The sequence below is a fragment of the Muntiacus reevesi genome, chromosome 6 (genome assembly GCF_963930625.1).
Source record: "Muntiacus reevesi chromosome 6, mMunRee1.1, whole genome shotgun sequence".
Taxonomy (NCBI): domain Eukaryota; kingdom Metazoa; phylum Chordata; class Mammalia; order Artiodactyla; family Cervidae; genus Muntiacus; species Muntiacus reevesi.
In genome coordinates, this window is record NC_089254.1 from 31,199,360 (window position 1) to 31,222,934 (window position 23,575).

A 23,575-nucleotide genomic window follows, 5' to 3' on the forward strand; every position below is an offset into this window, starting at 1 on the left:
TGACTCTGCAACCCATGGGCTCTAGTCAACCAAGCTCCTCTGCCATGGAATTCTCGAGGCAAGAATACTGGAGTGGGTTGCCATTCTCTTCTCCAGGGGATCTTCCCTACCCAGGGTTCGAACCCCATCTCCTGCATTGCAGGTAGGTTCTTTCCCATCTGAGGCACCAGGAAAGAACATTTATTTGTATGTCTCTTCATATAAAGGATAAACATATACACCTTAGAAACTGTCAAACATACTGAAAAAAACACTTGCAGAAAAATTTCACCTGGCCTTTTTAAAAATGCTGCTTGGAAGGGAATTTTATTTTTTCACCACATCTTTAACTTGTTGTTATAAAGACAAAAATATATGACTTTAAAAAAAAAACAAGTAACAAACGATGTGGAATGAAAAACAGAATATAAGAGAGCGGAAGGCAATTTTAACTACAGAATGGGCAAGGCCGGAGATTGTTTTATTAGAATACATTGGATGCGATATCAAAAAAAATTTCCCTTATCTACTCGAGTCACAAGAAGCGAATTGTATAGTGACATTTATATCTCTCTATATATTCATAATTTCGTGGACTTGTATAAAAGTCCTCGGTGATTCAGCTGATAAGCGTTCCCCTGCTCGCCCTTTTACTGAGGGGCAGCAGAAGCGAGGACATTCCTCCCATAATTCCAACCTGTTAGGTAACCTGGCGCAATCAGGATTCCCTAGAACCCGCCGGCAGCTGTCCCGAGCCTGCGGCTGATTGGCCGAACGCAGCGCACGGGCGTGGGCTTTCCGCAAGTTCCCCGCTCCCCGCTCCCCGCTCCCAGGGCCGCGAGAAGCCGGGGCGCCTTTGACCAGCGGCTCTTCAAGACTAAGAGGAGCGGAGACCGCTGTTCGCATCCGGCGCGTCTTTCCGTTGGAGTCTGAATCTCTACTTCCAAGATTCACACCTTAGTGAACATTCCGAGAGAAAGCCCGAGGTAGGGCGCGGGGAGCTGGGACCAGACGGAGAAGGTTCGGGGGGAGGATGGGTGGGCTCTCTAATTTCCTGAGCTGGGTCCCCTGGGGCGGAGGGCTTCGGAGGAGAGGGAAGGGGAGATTCCGGTTGGCAAGTCCAAGGGGACTAAAAGGGGTGAGACATATTCTCAGTCGGGGCGCTCTTGGGCACTCCAGTCTCTAGTGTTTTTTTTGCGCTGGTTAGCCGTCCTGGCGTCTGCTGCCCCGAGCCTGCAGAGCCAGCGCTGCGCGGGCAGCCGGGCGCTGAGCCCGCGGGCAGATGGATGGGTGGGGAACCGGGAGGCAGAAGCCGCGGTGGAGGCGGGCAAAGTTCGGGCCGGGCCGCCGCCCTGCCCCTCGGCTCGCGTGCGGAGGCTGGATGCCTGGCGCGGAGGCATGCCCCTGCGGCGACCCTCGCGGCCACGAGCCGCTGGCGCATCAGGGCGAGCGCTCCGCCTTCTGCCCGGAGCGCTGTACCGAAGTTCAGTTTCACGTTAGCCTTCTGGGGATCTTAGGTTTGACTGACTGGCTGGGGTTGCTCCTCAGGTCGCGATGGATCTTGAAGACGGCCGCAATGGAAGAGCAGCGGGGAAGAACTTCTTGAAAAGGGACAAAAAAAGGTAGTTTGTTTCACTTTCATACTTTACATGGCTTGGGAGATTTGTTTCTGGCCTCCAACTCTGAAATAAATGAGCCGATGATGGTGGTGGTGATGGGATTTTTTTAATCTTAAATGCAGGCAGTTGCGGAGGTTCGCCGGCTTGAGTTGAGCCCCGCATTTGCATGGTGAGCTTCTTCCTCAGGTTTCTGGTCCCACACAGACCAAGGCTCATTTCCTTTCGTGTGTTTTATAACCTTCTGCTTCGCGTGTGATGTTGATCGTGCTTGAGCCTGAACCGTGCGCTGCTTCTGTTCTGCCTTGCGGTCCAGTCTATTCCTTCTGGTAAAACAGTCACACGAACATTGCATGTTTGTGGCACGCAGCAGATGGGACAGAAGGCCACGACTACTTCTAAGTATTCTTTTTTCTTTTTAAGGCAATGAGTGTCTGACTCTGGGAGAATTGTGAGTCAAGTGTACTACCAAAGAGTTATTAGAATGGTGTAAAATTATCCTGACTGTATATAGAATTGGTTCTGTAATCACATAGGAAAAATAATTATCGTAAGTAAATTTTGATCACAGTGCAGTATCTGTACAGGAAATTTTTAATTTCACTCAGCTCTGTTAATAATAAATGGTAAAATTAAATTAGTAAAGATATTAATATTATTAGAAACCAAGCTTTTCATTGTAAGAGAAAAGACATACAAGTGTGGACATTAAGTAGACTTTTTAAAAACAATGTTGAATCTGAATGTGATTTCATGATTTTTTTTAATAGGTCAGTTTCTATCCATTGAAATCGATAGTGAGTGGCAAAGAGCACACTCAATGTCAATCTTGGTTTCTCAGTATCCTTCCTTATGAAAAAGGAATCTGCACCCCATAGAGAAAGGGTTAATGCCAATTGTGCCTGAGCTTGGAGTATCTTGTGGTACCGGAAAACAAGAGGCGAAGGATGATTATCTAAAGGACACAGGAGCTGGCTTGAAGGGGCTTTCACTGGCCCAAATCTGGAACAGTTTGAGCATCAACAAGAATAATGACTGTACTTGATTGTGAGATACTGAGTAAATTAATTTTTAATAAAATTCTGAGAGGAGGAGGAAAACGGAGAGAGAAGGAGAGAGAGGGAGAACCTTCATAGAAAAATGTTGAAATCTGCATTATTATAATTGGTTCTGGCAAGGGTTGTTAATGGATCCTAAACCACTCAGAGAAAGGTTGAATCTATGAATTAGCCACAGTTCTTTATTGGAAAAAGGAAAATGTGATTTTTCCAGTGGAAAGATACTGCAGTTCGCCACCTTAACCAAGTGATCATACCTGACCTGGCTCCTGGTGGAATAGACTGCATTAGTGACACGACACCACCTAGGAAGTATGTTTGCAAAATCATTTAGTGAATCTAACTTATCAAGCTTTCAGACTAATGCTGTTCAATAGAAATATAATGTGAACCACACTTGTAGTTATTTTCTAATAGCAACTTTTAAAAAGTAAAAAGAAACAGGTGTAACTAATGTTGGAAATACATTTTAAGGATCCAAGTATATTCAACCTATTATCATTTCTACATGTAATAAGGATTATTTATGAGATAGTTTGCATTCTCTTTTATACTGCATCCTCAAATCTGTATTTCACACTTAACTGCACAGTTTGGACAAAGTTTGAAACAGACATATTCAAGATGTGGGACATTCTATAAGACACCTATTTTTGTTTCTATAAAAAGTCAATGTTTGGTGGGAGGTAGGTGGAGAGAAGAATTTCTAGATTTAAAAGAGACTAAAGACACAAATGGAGAAAGAAATGGCAGCCCGCCCACTTCAGTATTCTTGCCTAGGAAATCCCATGGACTGAGGAGCCTGGCGGGCTACGGTCCATGGGGTGGCGAAAGAGTCAGACACGACTTAGTGACTAAACAACAAGAAACAAACCCACCACATATAATACATGAGCCTTAGTTACATCAGAATTCTAAAAAGGAAAAACCTATAGAAAACATTCTTGGAAATTTTGAATGTGGATTGATATCAAAATTGCTGTTAATTTTATTGTATGTGATAATGGTAGGAAAACGTGTGAAGTGCCATGATCTTTGCAGCTTATTTTCAAATAGTTTGGTGATTAATAGTCATAAACTTCCTTATGCATTAAAGAAAATATGGTCAAAATGTTCACAGTTGTTGAATCTAGGTGAATTTTTAATGGATAGTCATTATTAGTATTCTTTTTGTTTGAAGGTTTTCATGATAAATTTTCATAAAATAGATTATATAGAGTGGAAGGTAGATACATCCCTTTTTACGTTTTTAAACTTGGTACCTTAAATAAATACGTGTTTTTTGACGCAAACGCTTAGGGACATTGAAATAAGAAGTATTAAGGCTATGTGGAAGGAAAGAAATTTGATAGATTGGTGGTTTCCAGAGGTGGAGGAAAGGGGACAAAACAAGTGAAGGGAGTCAAAAGGTCCAAAGTGCCAGTTATAAAATAAGTCATGGAGGTGTAATGTACAGCAGTGTGACTCCAGTTAATAACACTGTATTGCATATTTGAAAGTTGCTAAGAGTAAATCTTGAAAGTTCTCATCACAAGGAAGAAAATTCTGTGAATTTGTATGATGACATGTTAACTAGACTTGTCGTGATGGTTTCCCAATATATACAAATATCAAATCATTCTCCTGCACACCTGAAACTAGTACAGTGTATGTCAGTGACACCTCAGCTTTTAAAAATTTATTTATTTTTAATTGAAGGACAATTGCTTTACAATATTGTGTTGGTTTCTGCCAAACATCAACATGAATTACCCATAGGTATACATATGTCCCCTCTTAAACCTTTTGGAAGAGGTGTTCAGTAAATATTTGTGGGACATTTACTTATTTATTCTTCTGTAAGAGCCCATATTTTGAAAACAATATTTCTTTGGAGCTTGCATATACTGTCATTTTATTGTTGATTGCTGTCATGGTCTACAAATGTTTTTTTCAAACTAGAGATTTTTTTTTTTAGTTAAGTAACTCTTATTAAACTGTGCTCACCATTATTGATGTGAATCTGTTTTTTATAAAGCATTGTATTTTTCCAGTTTTATTGAGTTATAATTGCTCTACAATACCTTGTAAGTTTAAAGTGTATAGCATAATGGTTTGAATTGCAAATATTGTGTTACACTACCACAACAAGTTTAACTAACATCCATCATCTTATACAGATAAAAAGAAGAAAAGATTTCTTATTGTGATGAGAACTTTTAGGATCCATCCTCTTAACAGCTGATTCATCTATATCGTGCAGCAGTGTTACTGTAGGCATCTTGTGGCACATTGCGTCTCTAGCACTCTTTTATAACTGAAAGTTTGTACCTTTGGACTAGCTTTCTCTCCTCCCGTCTCCCCCCCTCTAGAAACCACACATCTTACTTCTTTTTCTATGAGTTTGTTTTTTAAACTATATATTCTAATTCAAAATCATAAAGAAGCATGTGACTTGCTGATAATATGAATAGGTATAATGCTTGGGTAATAGTACCCTTTGGCATATTTGTAAAGATTCTTTATTAAAATGCGATTTAATAAGCAACTTCCTATTTGTCCGCACTGTGTTGGCGCGAATGGGGACAGGTGAGTCTTCTAAGAGGGGTGACAGTCAGTGTTCCCGGCAGGGCAGTGTTTCAGAAGTCTGACACTGCACCAGGTAGCCTGGTGTCTGGGAGTTAGACTTCTCCATGGAGAGCTTGGCTTCTCTCTAGCTGTGTGACCTTGGACAAGCGAGTTAACGCTTCTCACCTGCAGTTCTCTTCTCTGTAAAGGAAGGGTAAGAATGTGCCTGCCTCACAGAGATTAAGATGAAATGAGGTCTTGTATGGGAAGTGTTTACTTAGCCAGTGTCTGGAACATTATAAATTCTTCAGAGTAGCCGCAGTTTTGGAGAATGAAAAAATAAATAAAAAGCTTAGAGCTAAAACTCAATTCTGGATGGCTATTTTTCTCCTCTCATCCTGCTTCCAGGGAAACTGAAACCATGCCTGGGTGGAACCGAATCTGAAGAATTATGTTTGTGTATTTTGTCTGTTTTTCAGTCATGGAACGTTGCTCCAAGGCCAAATATGGAGTAGACTCTGGATTTTTTTTCTTTAGAAGTTTCTTCAACTCTTTGACTTTGCTTAGCATAAAGAACAAAGACACAGATGAATTTACTTTTTGAACTTGAAAAGCTGTGTAAAAAGAATGAACTTCTTCCCTCAGATAGTCTCTCTTTTATAAATATGAAAATACAGATGTGGAGGTTGCTCTCGTATGCTGGATGGCAGTTAGGGTAGAACACTAGTTAGACAGTTTTGAATCTACGCTTGAAATAATTGAACTTTCTCTGCATGAGGACACGTTTTTTTTTTTTTTGCAGTTTACAAACCATCTTTTTTGATGGTGCTTTTTCTAGGTTGTGTGTATTGCCACAATGGCCCATTTAGGGCTCCAGACATCTTTTCAGAATTAGATTTGCTCATGCAGAGTGATAGAATTATGTTTCTTTCTTAGGATAATTTATGCCCTGCATCTGTTTGCCACTACTCTCCCTGAGGTAAAGGAATAATATCTAGGTAGATGAAGGATAATATCTAGGTAGATAGAAGGATAGACTACCTGTTGCTAAAATCACCGAGATGATAATTAAGGGGATTAACTCTGGGGAGCATGAGTGAGTTTTAAGTACAAGAAAGACAGGAAGCTCTCTTTTTTTTCAGTGTTAGTTTTTGTAATTCCAAATTTCTGTGTCTCTGTGTATTCATCATAAAAAATTAGGAAATTCCAAAGGCACAAGGAAGAAAATAATTTGAGATCGTGACAGAAATCTCAACACTCAGTGATAACCCCATGTATAGATTTCTAGGTATATGTAAACATACTTAAACTTGATAAATGGGATCATATTATAACCTGTTTTCTTTTTTACTGACATTGTAGACATGTTTCTTTGTCCTGTTTGTTGCTAAATATAAGCTGTATGTTGATTGGATATGGATTTACATAGTTTTTAAAGTTTTATGTAATTCTGTTGCTAGGTTTTTCAGTAAAAAAGATGAGAAGAAAGAAAAGAGACCAGCTGTCAGTACTTTTGCAATGGTGAGTTTGAATGTATTCGCTATTCTACATATATATACACACGCAGCTGATTCACTTTGTACAGCAGAAACTAACACAGGGTTATAAACCAGTCTTACTCCAATGAAAGCAAAGCAAAACAGAAGAAAAAGTGCTGTGACTTCTGTTGATCTAAAAAAGGGGTGTTTCATCTGGTATAATATTTCCCTGGAGAGTATGTTAGTGGAGAGGTAAAATGAACTCACCTCACTCAGCTCGTTTCAGGCAGGGATGAGCACTGCACACAGACCTGTGGCGGTGAGCCTCCAGAGCCCCCTGCCCTGGCCTGGGTGTCAGTATTCTCCTAACCGGTTACGTCACCAGCAATACGTCAGCTGCACAAGCTCTTCTCCCATTGGTGGCCTCAGTCCTAGACACAGGAAACCAGCCACACGGAGTGTGGTTCAAACAAAACCTGGGGTACGCAGTCGCCAAGGGCTCTAATTCTGGCAGGTTTGAGGTCAAAGTCCGAGGCACTCATAATAGAAGTTAGCAATGGGTTATTAATTACTGTGACTTAGGACCTGTCACTATGCTTCCGTGCTGAATAACTGAAAATCTGGAATTTGAAAACCTTAATATACTTCTTTGTCTTATTTTCTGGTTTCATGATGGCCACTTAGAAGCTTTTCTTTAATCAGATTTGGAATAAGACAGGCTGGTTGATGAGCACTCTTTACCTGTATCCGTTTTTGTTTTTTCTCCTGAGAATGCAGTTAAAAGACTTACTGAACCAATTAAGTCTTATAGTATACACTTTGTAATTCAGGCATAATGCACCAGACACTTATAAAATCTGTGTATGTGTGTAGGGTAGGCTAATTACAAAATGAATGTTAGTAAAATTGAATATTAAGTATGGTTACAAGCATAAAAAAGAGCTGCCTTTAACACTCCAGTGATCTTATATGAACTTCATCTTCTCGCCCTCCACTTGCTCTTGATAAAATTCCACCTTTGAGTCCATCTCTACTCTGTTTGGAATTTTGGGGAAATGAGACTGTTTACTCGGGTTATTCTCAGAAATAACCAAGAGACAGTTTTTGTTTTACATTTCATTTTATATTCTTATCTTAAAAGGAGCTTTGGTGTTAAAATAGGGTTTATTCCCCAGATTTAATTTCCAATTCTGTCATTTTGAGACTAGATTGTTTCTGTCTTTTGTAATTTCATTTTTTATAAGTAAGTTAAATTTAAAAAATTAGTCTTATGTTTTAGAAAATTTAACAGACCTAATACATAGAGGTAAGACTATTAAACCAATTCAGGTCACCAAAGAATAAAAATCTGAAGTTTGAAGGCCAGGTAGTAATACAACACAAATGTAGCTTTTTATGCCATGAGTTGCAATAAATACTTTCTATGTGAATGCATTAATCTTTACAACTCTCTTGGAGCTAGATACTATTATTGTTCTAATTTTGTAGGTGAAGAAAGGGAGGTGAGACTTACTAACTTGCCCAGGGATACTCGTCAGGGCCAAGGTTCAGACCTGAGAAATTCATACTGTAAATCATAGTGCTCAGGTTGGCATAGGAAGGAAGGAATATATTCTTAGCTTTTTGATGGAAAGCTATACTAAATGTTTATGTGGAAGATGGCAGAGGAATAGGATGGGGAGACCACTTTCTCCCCTACAAATTCGTCGAAAGAACATTTGAACACTGAGCAAACTGCACAAAACAACTTCTGACCGCTAGCAGAGGACATCAGGCGCCCAGAAAAGCAACCGTCGTCTTCGAAAGGAGCATTTGATATCAATTTTGGACATTTAAGTATCCAATATTCAGTACCCATTTTTACTCAGGAGTGTGATGATTACTCTCTCCCCCTTTTGACTCGCCTTTTTCTCCCCCAGATCACCTCTATTTCTTCCCTCCCCCTTCTCTTCTCAATCCAATTCTGTGACTCTCTGTGGGTGTTCTGGGCTGCGGAGAACACTTAGGGAACAGAGTACTGCGTAGATCTGTCTCTGTCCTCTTGAGTCCCTTTTTCTTCTGCTCATCTCTTTCTCCTTTCTCCCTCTCCTCTTCTTCATGTAACTCTGTGAACCTCTCTGGGTGTCCCTCACTGTGGAGAATCTTTTCACCATTAACCTAGAAGTTTTATTATCAGCGCCGAATAGTTGGAGAAGCCTTGAGGCTACTGGAAGAATAAGACTGGAATCCAGAGGCAGGAGACTTAAGCCCAAAACCTGAGAACACCAGAGAACTCCTGAATGCAGGGAGCGTTAAGTAATAAGAGATCACCCAAAAGCCTCCATACCTACACTGAAACCAGCCACCACCCAAGAACCAGTAAGTTCCAGAGCAAGACATACCACGAGAATTCTTCAGCTTTGCAGGAACATAGCCCTGAGCGTCAACATACAGGCTGCCCAAAGTCACACCAAACACATAGACCCATCTCAAAACTCACTACTGGACACTCCATTGCACTCCAGAGAGAAGAAATCCAGTTCCACGAACCAGAACACCGACGCAAGCTTCCCTAACCAGGAAACCTTGACAAGCCAGTTGTCCAACCCCACCCACTGGGAGAAACCTCCGAAATAAAAAGGAGCCACAGACCACCAGAGTACAGAAAGGCCACTCCAAACACAGCAACCTAAACAAGATGAAAAGGCAGAGAAATAAATGTTTATGTGGCTTTTTCTCATGCCTTTGTCTTAAAGGGGTTGACACAGAAAACTGAACTTGTGCGTAAAATCTCTATAGACAGGGACATACTAAGAATGTTTGACAGTAAAATGCTGATGCAGTCAATTCCTAGGCAGGTTGGTAAGAAATCCGGGGATCCCCATGAAGAGAGGGGTCTGAAATTCTCAAGGAGGAGGAAAGGACAAACTTTGTCTACATTCCTTAGTCTTAGTCAGTTACACAATTCAGTTTAAACTCTGTACTAGGGATTACACAACAGTGTAGCCTGCTTGAGGACAGTTTCTCCCTCCTGAAAACCTTCTGGCTAATCCTGTTATCTTAAATTGTGAATTATGGGAGTGGGCCCAGTAAGATCTTTACCACCTCCAGACATTTCTTTTGATTCATTGTAATAACTAATTAAAAGGTATATAACTCCATTGCTAACACTAGCGAGGGGGCAGTCTCCATCCCTCTTCTGATGCCTGTTTCAGAAGCTTTCTCTGTGTCTTTTATACTTTAATACAAGTCTTATTACACAAAAGCTCTGAGCGATCAAGCCTCGTCTCTGGCCCCGGATTGAATTCTTCTCCTCTGGAGGCCAAGAATCCCGGCGGCTTTCGTGGTTCAGCAACAACCTTTCATTAGCATTGTTGATTAATAAAAATTTCCAGCTAAGATAAAAACTCATGTGTGTTGGGAGTTTCCAAGAACCCCAGGTTCGATGATTCACTTGGGGGACTCACAGGACACAGCTTATTGCCATGCTTATGGCTAAGATTTATTATAGCAAGAGAACAGAAAGCGAAATCAACAGTGGGCAAAGCAAGGAAGGAAAAGTCGAAGAGAAGCACCAAATGTCCTGTGTAGTGGGGTCGACTTGATTCCTCCAGCAATGAGTTGTGCCGGCTCGTTGTGTGAAATGCTGTCTGGGAAGCTCAGTAGAGACTCAGTGCCCGAGGGTTTCTGACTGGGAGCTGATGATGTAGGCACAGCATGTACCAAAATTCCAGACTCAGAAGGAAGGCAGACCGTCAGCATAAAGCACATTCTTTGTACAAATTGTTCGGCCACTGCTGTCAGTTAGGGTGATGGTTACTCTTCCCAAAATCCAAATTCTAGATGCCAGCCAAGAGCTAACCTTGGATGCAGTCTCAGGCTTGCAGTGTTAACTGTTTTCTGTGCACCAGCCCTGTTAACTTTTTTCTAGTAGAAGACTTTTTTTTAGCAGTCTTGAGAAAATGATGACAAAGAGGTAAGGAATAGATTCACATTTTTCTGCAACATTTTGTTATTGTTTAGTCGCTCGGTCATGCCCGACTCTTTTGTGATTCCATGGACTGTAGCCTGCCAGGTTCCTCCGTCCATGGGATTCTCCAGGCAAGAATACTGGAGTGGGTTGCCTTGCTTACATTAGAGCCAGAGCTTTTAACAGCTTTAATCATTTATGATAATATGTGATTGGTTAAATTTTTATTTGCTCTGAATTGAAAGGTTCTTTGATGCAGTTACCTTGTGGCCACCTGGTCATTCTTCATTGGAGACTTACCATCTGGCTCAGTGTCTCCCTTTCTGCCCCTGGTGCTCCTCTATCTTGGGTGACTTTTATGGTGTTACAAGGATAACCACTCTTTCCCTCTCCTTTATTCCAGCCACGCACGCACACACTTAGATCCTAGATTTTGTTATTTGAAACTGTTCTACATCCAAAGTGCTGTTATGGAGCAGTTAGATAGAACTAGCCAGCTATCTCCTCTGTCCTCAATCTGCTCACTGTTTCCCTTGGATCCTGAGTCCACTGACCTGTCAATTTCCCATCAGTCCCTTCTTGTTTCCCTTCTCTTATCACCTTAGAGCAATGATCATCACTTTGGTTTTGCTCCTGCCTGAGCTGCAGACTTCCTTTCACCTGTCACTTGTTAAGCCCAGCCCAGGCAGATCGACCATCTACTTTCTTGGTGCCTGAACCCCTACATCTGATGGGTGCTGGAGGAAAACCTCATGGCAGCGTGTATCCCACACAGAAATACTACTCTTCCTCTTCTCGCTGAGTATGTTAAGCCCTTTACAAATTTCCCACATCTCTCCCCAAGCCCCAGCTCTTCGTGGATGACCCCCCCCCTTTTTTATATTTCACAAACCAAATGGAGGCCGCCTGACAGAAGTTCCTCAGCTCTTCTGCCCCAGTCTACAAACGCACGGGTACCCAGGTCCATTGCTTCCTCCTTCCCTCCTGTTACAACAGAGGAAGCATTTGGTTCTTTAATCACCGTCTTGTACACTGTGCTTTGGCTCCTGTGTCCTCTACTTTCTCAAGGACCTTACATTATTATTATTATCCTTTCTCTTCTGTATCCTCCATCTCTCCCTCTCAACTGGGTCTTTCCGATTGGTATTTACATGTCACCTGTCTTTAATTTTACCAATGCCCTCCTTCATTTCACTAAGCCTCCTCTAGCTTGCTTCACAAATAAGAGGTGACTGCTTTCTGTCTGTTTCATCTCCAAATCACTTCTTACATTCTAATTTAGCTCTGCCTCCACCACTCTCTGAATTCAGTGGACAGTCTCTGCTGACGTTTAAGGAGCACTTGACGCTGTTCACCATATTCATTCCTCCTGTTTGCTTCTGCGATGCCAGAGTCTGCTCATTTTCCTCCCAGGTCTTTGGTTCTTTTCTTGTGTCACCTTTGCCTGTGAACTTAGAGCTCCTCCACCCTCAGTCCTTGGAGTCAGTGGTATTGTTGGCATTTCTCTAGTTTCACATGGCCATTTCTAAATCATTTTCATGCAGAGCTCCTTTCATATTTGTTTCATTCTGCACAGTTATAATACCTTCTATCCATTGGCAGCGATATACCTTCTACTGATTTCTAGTCACTTCTGCTTCTCCATTGAAAACCTTGGCATTTGATTGCTTCTCCTTCCTTCACCTATGCTCTCCTCATTCTTTTATTTTTGTCACCTTATTAACGTCTCCTAGGTACCATATTCTTTACCTACCTGCCACATCCCTACCTTCCTTTAGTAAATTATACTATGAATAAAGACCTTTGGTTTATCATCTGGGTGGACTCCCATCTCTGCTGCTGTAAACTCAGATGAACCTCTTCCCCCGCTCCCCCCACTACTTCTGATCCTTCTCACTTGGCCATTCTCCCTTATCATCCTTTTTTTTTACTTTGAGCATTCATTTTCTATTACTGGAACAAAGTACCACTAGCTTAGTGGCTTAAAACAACACAAATGTATTGTCATATAATTCTGGGGCTGAGAGTCTCACTGGGTTGAAGTCAAGGTGCCATCAGGGCTGGATTCTCCTCATAGCTCCAAGAGGGAATGTTTCCCACCTTTTTCAGCTTCTACAGGCTTCCTGCCTTTTTGGACTCCTGGCCCCTTCCTTACTTCACTCATCATTTCTCCTACTACTGACCCTGATCCCCCTGGCTCCCTCTTATAAGGATCCTTATGATGATATTGAGCCCACTTGGATAACCCAGGATAAATTCCCCATCTCAGTATCCTTAATGTCTGCAAAGTCCTTTTTATCACTTAAGGAAGCATATTCACAGGTTCCTGCGATTAGGATGTGGTCAAGCTCGGGAGGTGGGGCATTGTTCTGCCTCCTACTCCTGCTCTGGACTTGGTTCTGTCAACCACTCTCTACCTCCTAGTCACCCTCCTCCACGTTAGCTCTTCTACAAATTATCCTACCCATAGTAGTCACATCAAGTCACCTCAGTTCCTGCCTGAAAACCCTCTATGGAAAGCCTTTCTTTTACACTCAGGTGGGAGGTTTAGCATAAAAACAAACTCCCTCCTCTGGCCATCAAAGGCCATCTGTAACCTGACCTCTGTCTCATCTCTAATTTCACGTCAGACAGGTCTCCTTCACCTTCTGGCCACAGTGGTCATCATGTCTGGTCCTTGAAACACACAGGGCTTGTATTCACCCCAGGATCTTTGTGTTTGTTCTTTCTGCCTGGAATCCTCTGTTCCCAGATTGTCACGTGACCTTTTCCTTCCTGTGACTGATGACTCAGCTCACATGTTGCCTTTTCATAGTGACTTTCCCTGCCCCACCAATCTGAGCCAGCTACCTGTCACCATGACACCTCACTCCGTGTGATATTTCTCCTGAGTAATTAACCACTGTCTGATTTCTTGTTTATGTTTGTCTTCTCCCTGAATCTAAGCTCCTTGAGGGCAGGGGGGTTTGGTGTGTTTTCTTCATTGCTGTGCTCCAGGATCCTAGAACAATGCCTGGAACTTTAATAGGGACTTACATACTGAATGAATGTTGAATATTATGAATGATTGTTAAATATGTCTATCCTCTTTATTTGCATATTAGTAAAATATAAGCTTTATGAGGAGAGATAGCTTGTCTTAGTCACTTTTGCTAGTACCTAGACCCACGCTTGATCCTTACTAGGTGCTTAATATTTTTTGAATGTTGAATGAATGCATGCAAGAATGAATGAATTCATTGACTTTGGCCTCCAGCCAGGTACCATGGTAAGATCATGTTCGCCATCTTGCCTGCTGGATATTACCTAAGCCTCTCCCCTGCCAGCACCTTCTACTTCTTTGCCCTGGGAAGTCCACCCCTTGAGTTTCAGTGCTGATCATCCTGTCTTCCGTGTGGCTCTGGTTCATCCCGTCTCTCTTCCCTGTAAGTGTCTGACCAGTTTTCATTTCCTTGTATTTAAAGGGCTCTAATTGTAAATAAACTTCTGTCTTACATTTCCCTGGAGAAGGAAATGGCAACCCACTCCAGTATTCTTGCCTGTAGAATCCCATGGATGGAGGAGCCTGGTAGGCTGAAGTCCATGGGGTTGCAAAGAGTCAGAGATGACTGAGCAACTTCACTTTTACTTTCTTACATTTCACCCTATGTGTTACTTTTTTTTTTGTCTACTTGATCCTTTACTGTAAATTCCTAGAGAATCTTATTTTATATTTCTAAAACCGATGACAGTACCTGCTTATATTGTATATTAGTATTATATTATATGCCTAATAAACGTTTCTAGTATGAAGTACTGGTTTTAGTCTTATAACAGCTATGTGAAACTTTCTGTGTATGAGTATTTTCCTCATTTTATAAATGTAGAAACTGAAAGTCAAGGTTATTAAGAGGTTTTTTTCCCTTCAAAGTCTCCTTTTGAGTAAATGACAGAGGTGGGATGTTGCCCTGAGGCTTTTGTCCTATTCAGCAGTGTTACTGCTGCTCTCAAATGGAAAGGTTGTTGCTGAACCGGGAAGGATGCTGGAATTCTTGGCCTCCAGAGGAGAGGAATTCAATCCGGGGCCAGTGACAAGGCTTAATCACTCAGAGCTTTTGTGTAATAAAGTTTTATTAAAGAATAAATGAGATAGAAAACTTCTAACATAGATATCAGAAGGGGGCAGAAAGAGTGCCCCCCTGCTAGTCTTTAGCTGGATGTTATATTGCTAGGAGCAGTCTGCTAATGAAAGAAAATGTCTCAAAACTCAGAGGCTGGCACCAGGCCCCTTACCCACAACATGCATTTTGAGATAACACTGGCACGAGGTGAGTTGTTCCCGGCCATAAAATAATGGACGTGAATCTTGAAGAAAGGCAGGTTTCCAAGCAAATACAGTCTCATTAACACAGCTTAAGAGAACTTTTGCGTGAGTTTGTCAAGTTGGTTCTGAGTCTTAGGCAGAAAAGACTGGAAGACAGAGTCTAGGGTAAATGCATAGTCCATTAACATAGCTTAAGACAAACATTTCCATAAGAAAAACCCATTGGTTAGCTCAAAGTTTGAGAAAAGATAAGCTCAGGTGGAGCCAGGTATTGTCATAGCAACACAGAATTTTAAGAGAAACCTTTCTAAATTTGCATAGAGAAGGGGAAAAAATCCAACACTTGTTTGTTTCCTCCTGCTGCTTAAGAGAGACAGAAAAAATGTCTGACACTTGCAACCTGTTTCCTCCATTTGGAGATCCCTGGCCTTCCTGCCTGTTACCCTCTCAAAATCATCTTACCACATGCCCTCCAGAAATCAGCCTTGACTCACATCACAAATAAATATGAGGTTTTGTACTTTTTCAACTTGGTCCTCATTCTCAGACAGTTGTTTGTATCTGTGCTCACTTTTAGCTCATTCCTTCTAGCCTGAGATGAAGAGACATACCTTTCCCTATTGGAGAACCTTTTATCCTTTTAAAAAGTTTTATTTTGATTTTTAAACCACGTAGAAAGGTGAAATAGAAAATGCATACTCATATAACCATTGTCTATAACTAGTAGTTGTTAACACTTTTTACATACATTTCCCCTGGAATTATAGATTTCATGATATTTTCTAAGTACCTCCATTTCTGTCTCTTAAAAATTTTCCTACTAAACATTTTCCTCTAAAACATAATACAGGGATTATATGTAACAAAATGAATGTTAATTCCTCAGTATTATCTAATAGTTCATATTTGAACTTTCACAATTAGCTCTCCTAAGTGTGTCTTACAGTTGATTTGTTCTGTTTTCTTCTCTTTTTAAATAACATTGACCTGTTGAAAATATGGTACCAGTTTTCCTATAGAATGCTTCACCTTCTGGACAATTTTTATCACTTTGTTCTGGTGTCGTTTAACTTATTATTCCACATCTTGCATTTCTTATATGCTAAAAAAAGTATAAATTTTTCAGTTATCTCCGACTCTGTTGTAACCTCATAGACTGTAGCCCAGGCTGTTTTATCCATGGGATTTCTCAGGCAAGAATACTGGAGTGGGTTGCCATTTCCTTCTCTAAAGGATCTTCCCGACTCAGGGATGGAACCCAGGGCATAGCCAGATTCTTTACCATCTGAGCCACCAGAGAAGCACTATAGCTGAGAGTTAAGTCTAAAGATTTTAATACATTCCTGCTAAATAGTTTTGGTAGGAAAATTGCATAGGGAATGCTGTGTACTTCATGTCTCATCACACCTGGAAACATCAAATGTCAGTGTATTTTACTTTTTTATGGTACCGAGTTTGATCACTTGATTAAGGTGATGACAGATTGGATTCCTCCATTGTGGAAGGAGCTCTACCCCCTTGCAGATATGAGGGGTCTTGGGCATCAGGGAATATCTTGTCTCACCTAATAGTTATCATGCCTTCTGATGGTCCCTCACTCCAGGTTCTCAAAGTAGTTATTTCTCTTATTTTCTGGGACATTGTCGCATCTCAGTTTCCCTCCTGTGTTTTCACCAGTGCTCTCTTTGACTCATTTACCTACAAACATGTAGAAGATTTCTTTTTTTTTTTTTTTTTAACATTTCATAAGTGTTTACTCACTCATCCTCACAAGTAGCACTATTTTAAAGATGAGGAAACTGAGCACAGAAGATGCTGGGAATATTAAACTTTCCCAGAAATGATTTCCTCCAAAAAGGCCTTGTAGCCAGTGCCTTGACAAATGAAGGATCTTCAGGGAAAGTCTGGAGACCACGGGGGGTTCCCAGGTGGTGTGTTAGTCACTCAGTCGTGTCCAACTCTTTGAGACTCCATGGACTGTAGCCCAACGGACTCCTCTGTTCTTGGGATTCTTCGGGCAAGAATACTGGAGTGGGTTGCCATTCCCTTCTCCAAGAAGATTTCTCTAAATAGTTATCCCTTGGCATTACAACCCTCTCTAGTAACCATCATCTCTCTCGATTTTGTCTTAAGGTCATAAAACAATGGTCCATATGCTATCTGCATTACTTGGTCTCCAAATTATTCTTAGCCACACGCATTATTTCTTGATAGACTACTGGACCACCAGGGAAGTCCCCCTCCGTGCTTTTCAACCCGTGGTAAACTTTCGAATCTGGGAGGAAGCATCACCTTCTTTATGAAGCTTTTCCACAAAGGACGGAATGACCCACTCGCTCGTTTGTGTCTTCTCCACTCTGTATACCCTGCTGTCAAGGCATGCAGAGTATATACTGAATATCCTTTTTTTTTTTTTTTAATTTGAATTGTATTTTCGGTATTTATTAGTGGATTTCTTCAGTCATTGAGTAGCATTTAGTAAATGTTTATATTCATGGCCCACTTACTTTTATTCCAGCCAGTGATTAGTTTTTGAGGTTGACAGTACTTTGGGAGTGGTGATGAGGGAAATCCTTGTATATCAATTATCTTTTCTTCCTCTATTGAGGAATTTGATACTTTTCCACTGTATGGTTTTTAATAGAAGGTAAATCCACCTGCCAGTGCAGGAGATGCGGGTTCGAGCCCTGGGTCAGGAAGATCCTCCCGTACGGGAGACGTATTCATTGCTTCCCAGGTGGGCCTGTCACAGCCCCACGCCCTCTCCCCTCACTGTGCTCTCTTCCCGTCAGGTTTGCGTCTCGAGAGCTCACTCTTTCTCTCTTGAGATTTGCCTGCAGTTAGAGTGTGTGCAGACCTGCTCTGGTCTTGGGAAGCATGTTTATACTCCTTGCTTCCCCTTTCCTCCTCATGGAGGCCTGATCGGCTTCCCAGGTGGCTCAGTGGCAAAGCACCCACCTGCTGCTGCAGGAGATGCAGGTTTGATTCCTCTGTTGGGAAGATCCCCTGTAGAAAGAAATGGCCACCCACTCCAGTATTCTTGCTTGAAGAATTCCAGGGACAGAGGAGCCTGGTGGGCTACAGTCTGTGGGGTCGCAAAGAGTCAAACATGACTGAGAATGCATGCAGGCATGGAGGCCTAATTACATTAATACCACTTAACATTTATGCTAGTGCTGTTAGGCAGCAGATATCTGACCCAAGCCACTTTCTGAAAGCAGCAAAACATGTTTCTTCAATGGTGTCTCAGAGGGACCTTTGGCAATCATGGTGTTTTAACCAAGAAAAATCTTGATCTGAAAAGTGGCTTCCACTCTTGGGAATCAGAGTCACAAATACTATATTTCTTATATTGAGCCGTTATAGATCTTTGTAATGTTCCAGAATGTCCTGTACATCTCAATAATCCCTTGTATGTAAGAGAAGAAGAAAGATGAAATCAGGCATGTTCAAGGTGGTATGGCTGTAAATTGGTACAGCCAGCATGGAAAACAGTATAGAGGTTCCTCAAAAGAATAAAAACAGACCCACACTTCTACTCTTGGATATAGATCCAAAGAAAATGAAAACATTAATTTTAAAAGATCTCTGCACCTCAGTGTTCTTAATAACATTATTTACAATTGCCAAGATGTGGAAGCAACTTAATTGTCCATCGACAGATGGGTGAAGAAGATGTGGCGCACACACACATATACATACAATGGAATACTATTCAGCCATAGAAAGAATGAAGTTATGCCTTTTGCAACAACATGAGTGGGCCTAGAGTGTATCATGCTTAGTGAAATAAATCAGAGAAAGACCAACACTGTATGTTATCATATGTGTAATCTGAAAAATAAATGAATGTAACAGAACAGAAACAGACTCACAGATACAGAGATCAAGAGTATTATCTGTGGGGAAAGGGAAGGTAGGAGGGGCAAGATAGGGGTAGGAATTAAGAGGTATAAACCAACTGTATAGAATAAATAAGCTATAAGGATATATTGTACAGCATAAGGAATATAGCCATTATTTTATAATAACTTTAGAGTGTAATCCATAATTGTGTAACTGTTGTACACCTGAAGCTAATATATTGTAAATCAACTGCAGTTTAATTTTTTATAAGTGGATAGACTGAGTCCAATATAAAGAAGAAGGTCAAAACTCAAAAAAAGCAGCAGCAGCAATTGCCTGTTTCTCTTAGGTTATTAGGCCAAGGTGGTTGCAATAGTAGGCTGAGAGCTAACTATTTAGATTTTGGGTACATTTGGAAAGTAGGGTTAACCATCCATGACATCGTGCTGATTGTTCCTATTGTCTGTATTTTCTCCTTTTTTAGTTTCGCTACTCAAATTGGCTCGATAGGTTGTATATGCTGCTGGGGACTTTGGCTGCCATCATCCATGGAGCTGGACTCCCCCTCATGATGCTGGTGTTTGGAGACATGACGGATAGCTTTGCAGGTGCTGGAAATAAAGGAAACATAACTTTTTCAAACACGACTAATGCAAGTAAGTGTTGTTTGTGGTACTGATTTTTTTGAAAGCTTGATGAAAAGTCATTGACTCACAGTGAGGTTTGTGGAGTCCTCACTAAGTATGCATTAATATGTTTAGTGCTGCAGGAGATGGAGGGGTCAGAGCTATAGTTCATATCTGTAATGAATTTGAGAAGATGATATTCACAGTCATTAGAACATACAGTGTAAGTGCAGGTAGAGATAGATGGGAAAAGAGAGTTCTATGAAGTCAGAAATATCCAGGCAGTTTCAGGAAAAGGTATTGGAACTTAATCTGGTATTTGAATAGTAAGTAGGAATCAGTTACGCAGTTCCCTGACATATTGATTATGGGTATAAGAGACAGGAATCCAAGATGATTCTAAAGTTTTAGTCTGAGAAACTGCATAAGCTGGATGCAGTTACTGTCAATTGAGGTGAGGAAGATAGAGGGAGATCAGTTTTGGCAGTAAATACCAGAAATTTAATTTTGGGCATCGTCACAGGTTGGGCTTTTTGGAAACATGAAAATGGAGAAATGGGGACAAGAGAAGCTGTGTGTGTATTTAGGATGGGAGAATAACAGCTTGTTAGTATGCTAGTAGAAATTATCCAAGATAGAAGAGAAAGTGATGCTTTGGGGGAGAGGAGAGAGATTGGTTTGAGTGCTGTCCTTGAGAAAGGAAGGAAACTTAATGCTTAAGAGGAAATACTTGCTTGAAGTACAGGCATGAATAGTTCACCAATAATAACGGGTGAGAAGACAGAGTGTTTGAGAGTCAGTGCCCAAAGGTTGGTGTACTTGGACATGAGGATTTGTAGAACCTGTCTTCTCAGTCAAATAGGAAGCAAGGCATTTGGCTGATCAAGAAAGGAAACCTAAAACAAGTCTGGGAATTCCCTGGCCATGTAGTGATTAGGACTCCACACTCTCTCTCCTGAGGGCCCAGGTTGAATCCTTGGTCAGGGAACTAAAAAAATCTCCTAAACTGCGTGGCATGGCCAAAAAAAAAACTAAAACAGGTTTCTTAGCAGAGTGAGAAAGTGAGTGGACTAGGGTGGCACACACTTTCACATCCTTGAACTTGATTGAGGAGAAACTGGTTCATAACTGTGAGCTCCCAAGTCACCTTTGGTCAAGTGTACGCTGATTTCAACTAAAATGCACAAGGACTTACAGCCTGATGTGCACCCAAGTCATGGAAACCTTGAAGAGGCCTGTTTGTGCGCTCCAGGATGTAGTGACATAGATTTGCAGGACCTTTAAGTCTCTGATGATTGCTGTGAATCCTTTCCCCCAGAAATAAGCACATAGATATGCATGCTGTTTGGGGGTCTTCATGGATCCTCTGATTCCTGCCTGTGGGTCCTAGGAACTGTTTCTTGTGTGTGTGATCTGAAGAGCACATTCTTTACCCTGCGGCAGGACTGCTTCACTTTATGTGAATGCCGATAACGAGTTGGGCTAGAGAATCTCACTGTGTGTCTGAGCTCTGTAAAATTCTTGTGTGTTTGTTAAGCCCCTACAAAGGGACGGGCCAGAAGATGCACCGCATTTGGACTGGTACCTTTCTTTCATACCAGTCACCAAAAGGAAATGCTTAGGGCTTTCTGCGCTCATTGGTTCCCATGCAAGCTGTAATTTAGCAGTGTTCTTTGGACTTGTGTTACCACCTCACAATCCTAGAATCTTCCAGTGCTCTGTGGTAGCTCAGCCAGCTTTATATGTACATCTGTAACCCATTTTGATCTTACTCATTTTTTAATTGAGCCCAGACACACACATTGATCTAACTGTGGGAGGTGTTCTACTTACCACTCTGTGACCTGCATGTACTCCATGGAGGGCCAGTGCTGAGCTCAGCTGTGTTAATCAGGAAATATTGGGCTGTTAACACAACTGTTGAAGGTTGGCCCCGTCTGGGAAGAGTGGACTATTACATGGCTACCTGAAGCTTGCAGAGCTGAGCTCACATGGGCCACAGTAAACTCACCTTGAGCTGTGTGGATTGGTCTTTTTCAAATTGTATTTTTATTTTTTGAAATGTTTTTGTGTACGTTTATTTTATGTAATGTTTAACGGTTGTTTTCCATTTCCAGTTATTATAAAATACTGACTGCAGTCCTTGTGTGGTACACTACACCCCTTGTGGCCTGTCTTACACCCAGGAGTTTTGTACCTCGCCCTCCAATCCCTATGTTGCCCCTCCCCTACGCTCCCCCCCTCCTCCGGTGACCGCTAGTTTGTTCTTTGTATCTGTGAGTCTGCATCTCTTTTATTATGTCCACTAGTTTGTTGGGTTTTTCTTAGGTTCCACATATAATTGATAATATCATACAGTATTTGTCTGTGTTTTTGACTTATTTCACTTAGCATAATGCCATAGAAGTTCACACATGTTGCTGCCAGTGCCAAGATTTTGTTCTTTATTGTGGCTCAGTAGTAATCTATTGTATATGTGTATATATGCACCACATCTTCTTTATCCATTTATCTGTCAGTGGACACTCAGCTTGCTTCCATATCTTGGGCAAGTGCAAATAATGCTGCTGTGAACATTGGGATGTGTGTTCAACTGGTCTTTTTTTTTAAACTGCATTAACATTTATATACATTTTATCTCGATCACTGAAAAATCACTTGGCCCTTACTTTCATAAAAAAATAATCGATCTCTTTAAGTAGGAGTACTAACTGTGTCTTGGCTTTACCTGGTCCATATTTACATGTGAGGTGGATAGTAACCTGACTTAGTTACCTAGTAGCATATATAGGTTCTCAACATGGTCCAGCTGTGGAGACGTGCTCCTCCTCGGCATGCATCTTCAGAGATGTTCAGATCACAGAGTTTCCACCTGGGATGTAGTTCATGTTACATTCCTTGCCAGTCCTTCCCATTCAGCTCCCTCTTCCAACCTTGGGGAAATTTAGAGAACTATTTGGATGTTTTGTCTCTGTCTCTGCTACCTTCTTAAGAGAAGCTGTATTCAGTAGTTAAAGTGCAGGCTCTGGAGTGTAGGACTGCCTGGCTCTGAAACTCCACCTCTGTCACTTTTTAGTTAAGAAGATTGGGGGATTATTTTCATACTTTAGTTTCCTCATCTTTGGAACAGTTAGATAGCAGTAGAACCTACTTCATAGAAGGATTGTGAGAATTAAATGGATTCCTCACTTAAGGCTCACAGAAGAGGGTTTAGTCATAAAAAAGTCCTCAATAATTGTTAATATTTGTTATAATGATCAACAAGAAGCTCATGCTTCTATGTTCCTCGCAAATGAACCTTCATAACTTGCAGTGATATGGCTCCCTGTCTCATTTCATCTTTTCAGAGCTCTGTGACACTAACTCAGTTTTTATAGTTGTTGGAAGGCATACTGCAAGTCACTCAGCACCTGTTATCAATGTGAAGTTGTCCTTTTCAGGTGCATTTCCTTAATAACTGTGGACTGCTAGCCATGCCTTTCAGGGAAGGCAAGAGCCTCAAACTATGGCCCGTGGGCCATATCTGGCCTATTGCCTCTTTTTATGCCATCTGTGAGCTTAGAATGATTTTTGCATTTTTAAATCACTGGGAAAAAAATAAAAGAAAAATATGTTGTGACATATTATAAAATAATATGAAATTGAAATTTCAGTATCTATACATAAAGTTCTAGTGGGACACAGACATGCCCACTTGTTTGCATATTATCTATGGCTGCTTTCATGGAAGCCACAGACATTTTACTATTTATGGCTACTCCCTTTAGGGGAGTTTAAGATGGAGATCAGAAATGAGGCACCCTGTGCTCTGGAGAACTGGCAGAACAGGTCTTCAGATAGATGTTTTCAGGATTTGATCTGAAGAGTCCAGTTCTTGCATCTCCTCATGTTTAAAAAGCACTTATTTCCTTCATGGTGACGTTAGTTGCTCTTGACTAGCAGAAAACCTTTGCAAAGATAAGTGCTTTTTTTGCATGAACTCCCCCTTTACCAAAATTGAATATATACTGTCCTTCCCTCGCCACTTTTTTGGAGCAATTTCTCAGAGCTATCTGAGGTGCTGTCTCCCAGACTATAGCCCTCATTTTGCCTAAAATAAAACAGCTCACAACTCTCTTGTGCATTTTTTAAAAAGTTGACAGAGTGCTCTATGTACCAGCAACAGTATGTGTC

General features: G+C 41.2%; 1 protein-coding gene across 3 annotated transcripts in view; it reads left to right on the top strand.

Moving 5' to 3' along the window:
• Positions 1–769: 769 nt before the first annotated feature.
• ABCB1 (ATP binding cassette subfamily B member 1) overlaps positions 770–23,575 on the top strand; it is a 100,234-nt gene continuing 77,428 nt past the window's right edge. The window contains exons 1-4 of one of the 3 annotated variants that reach the window (XM_065938644.1): positions 770–965; positions 1,528–1,601; positions 6,661–6,721; positions 19,261–19,432. In XM_065938644.1, coding sequence (XP_065794716.1) covers positions 1,534–1,601; positions 6,661–6,721; positions 19,261–19,432 — 301 coding nt within the window. In that variant the 5' untranslated portion in view covers positions 770–965; positions 1,528–1,533. Of the gene's footprint in view, positions 966–1,454; positions 1,602–6,660; positions 6,722–19,260; positions 19,433–23,575 lie in introns of those variants that run through there. The other 2 variants (XM_065938641.1, XM_065938642.1) reach the window with 2 other exon arrangements.